This window comes from Eimeria necatrix, genomic scaffold (genome assembly GCF_000499385.1).
Source record: "Eimeria necatrix Houghton genomic scaffold, Enh_scaff512, whole genome shotgun sequence".
Lineage (NCBI taxonomy): Eukaryota > Apicomplexa > Conoidasida > Eucoccidiorida > Eimeriidae > Eimeria > Eimeria necatrix.
Window position 1 is genome coordinate 4,527 of NW_013654388.1, and position 2,974 is coordinate 7,500.

At 39.2% G+C, this 2,974-nt stretch overlaps 1 protein-coding gene across 1 annotated transcript in view; it reads left to right on the forward strand.

Moving 5' to 3' along the window:
* Positions 1-1,201: 1,201 nt before the first annotated feature.
* Positions 1,202-2,974, forward strand: part of ENH_00060010 (hypothetical protein) — a gene marked incomplete at both ends in the record, with an annotated part of 3,983 nt that continues 2,210 nt past the window's right edge. Inside the window, one exon of the mRNA XM_013581919.1 lies at positions 1,202-1,603. Coding sequence (XP_013437373.1) covers positions 1,202-1,603 — 402 coding nt within the window. The remainder of the gene's footprint in view (positions 1,604-2,974) is intronic.

Consider the following 2,974-nt stretch of genomic DNA (forward strand, 5'->3'; position numbering starts at 1 on the left):
TATTATTATTTATTTGTTTATTTGTTTATTTATTTGTTTATTTATTTATTTCTTTATTTATTTTTTTGTTTTTTTATTTATTTATTGTTTTTTTCGCTTTTGTTTGGGTCTTTTGTTTTGCATCTTCATCACCAAACCCTCAAAAAGGGTTTCTGCAAAACACAAACAAAAGTCCCTTTTAGGTGGGATTTTATTGTTTATTTTTATTTATTTATTTATTTATTTGTTTATTTATTTATTTATTTATTTATTTATTTATTTATTTATTTGTTTGTTTTTTATTTATTTGTTGTTTTTTTTGCTTTTGTTTGGGTCTTTTGTTTTGTGTCTTCATCACCAAACCCTCAAAAAGGGTTTCCGCTAAACACAAACAAAAGTCCCTTTTAGAGTATTAACTAATTTATTTATTTATTTATTTATTTATTTATTTATTTATTTATTTATTTATTTATTTATTTATTTATTTGCTTGTTTGTTGTATTTGTTTTATCTTTTAATTTGTTATTTTGTTTATTTTGTTTATTTTATTTGTTCATCGCTAAACCCTTAAAAAGGGTTTGGCAAAACACCAACACAAATTTCTTTGGGTCGGGAAAACCCTTTTATTTATTTCTTTTTGATTTATTTTATTTTATTTGTTTTATTTATTTTTATTTATTTGTTTGTTGTTTATTTTATATTTATTTATCATTTAATTCATTAAGTTTTATTATTTATTTATTTATTTGTCTTTTCATCTTTTATCCTTTCCATCTCCTTTATTCTTCCATCATATATTTTCCTTTTAATTGAATTCAATTTTTATTTATTTTAATTCTCTTTTAATTAATTTAAGTTCATTTTAATGCACTTTTAATTTAATTTATTTATTTTAATTTGATTTAATTTAATTATTTTATTTATTTTATTTATTTATTTATTTATTTTATTTATTTATAAATAAATAAATATTTATTTATTTTTTTTTTTAATTTAATTCCCTCCCCCACCCAAAAGCGCTCCTCCAACCCCTCCAACTCCCCACCCAAACAAAAACAAACAAAACAAATTAAATCAATTTAAACTAATTAATTTAATTTAAATTAATTTAATTAATTTAATTTAATTTAATTAATTTAATTAATTTAATTTAATTAATTTAATTAATTAAATTAAATAAATAATTATTTTATTTGCAGGAGTGGGCCAGTACGTGGCGCTGATGAACTCGACGACGCAAGTTAATGGACTGTCTCCTTTGGAGGTGAAGTTGGGAGACGATCCCGATCCCGAGAGTCCGCTGCTGCTTGCTGCAGCAGCAGCAGCAGCAGCAGCAGCAGCAGCACAGCTGGGGAACTTTTCTGCTTCGCTGGCTTCCAGGTTTTCCCGCAGCGCGGACGCGGCGCACCTGCTGCAGCTGCAGCAGCAGCAGCAGCTGCAGCAGCAGCAGCAGCTGCTGGGGCCTGCTGCAGCAGCAGCAGCAGCAGCAGAAGACGAGGAGGAGGCCGAGGGGCTCAAGGCCAGCAGCAGCAGCCAGCAGCGGCAGCAGCTGCAGCTGCAGCAGCAGCAGCTGCAGCTGCAGCTGCAGCTGCAGCAGCAGCAGCAGCAACACACCCCCAGACTCGTCAGCATCCGCAGAAGCTACACGGGACCCGTCGCAGCAAATGCTGCTGCTGCTGCTGCTGCTGCAGCAGCAGATTAGTGCTGCAGCAGCAGATTAGTTTCCAAATGAAGTTCACTGAGGAGACAACTCTAACAAAAGGAGACACACAGACCCCACAAGACACTCGCGGCTCTTTTCCTGCTGCCGCGCCAGCAGCAGCAGCAGCAGCTGCTGCTGCTGCTGCTGCTGCAGCCGCTGCAGCAGCAGCCGCTGCTGCTGCTGCAGTGCACCCGTTTGCTTATTTGTTAATTTTGATGCATTTGTTCGCAATTATTATTATTATTATTATTTTATTTTATTATTATTATTATTATTATTTTATTTTATTATTATTCCATTCTTTTCTCATTTAGAATGCCATTTATTGTTGCAATTTCCCGCTGCAGTTGGCGGGCCCCGATTTATTTTTTTGTTTATTTTTGTCTCAATTAATTCTTTTATTTCTTTTTAAAAAGAAATAAAAGAATTATTTGAGACAAAAAGATTTCAAATTGTCTCTTGTCTTTTTTTTGTCCCTTTTGTCTCCTTGTGGGGCCCCACACTAGTCCCTTTGCTGCCGCTGCTGCTGCTGCTGCTGCTGCTGCTGCTGCTGCTGCTGCTGCTGCTGCTGCTGCTGCTGCTGCTGCTGATTCGTCTCCTTTGGCCCTTCGCTTTGTCTCTCAGGCGAGAGCAGCGGGACCTAAACCCTAAACCCTAAACCCTCGTTTTCATTTTTTCGTTTGCGCTGGCAGCCGCGCGCCCCGAGTGTACATACACCCCATGCAACACTCCCAAACCCTAAACCCTAAACCCTAAACCCTAACGGGGCTCTCCGGGCTCGGCTTTAGGGTTTAGGGTTTGCGGGACGGGCTCCGGCCCACAGAAGCACTAGGGTCTGGAATGAGGGTTTAGGGTTTAGGGTTTAGGGTCTCTGAGGCCTGAGAGGTTAGGGCAGGTCTACTTAGGGTTTAGGATTTAGGGTTTAGGGTTTACTGTTTGCTGCATGTACCCACTCCTCACACCAAACAAAACGGGGGCCCCTTGGGGGCCCCCGGGGGCCCCCCGGGGGCCCTTTGTCTTTATTAATTGTAGATATTTATTCTAAAATATATTTTACTTAATAATCTATTCCCATATGTATATTTCGAACAATTTGCCCTAATATACTTGTAGTTCAAATTGCTCAAGCGGGCCCAGGGGGCCCCCTGGGGGCCCCCCTGAGGGCCCCCTTGGGGGCCCCCCTGGGGGCCCCTGGGGGGCCCCTAGGGGCCCCTCAAGAGTCTCTCTAGGGCTGCTTCGCTGGGGCCCCTACTTGGGGGCCCTTGCGAAGCTTTTAAGGGGCCCCTTATGGGG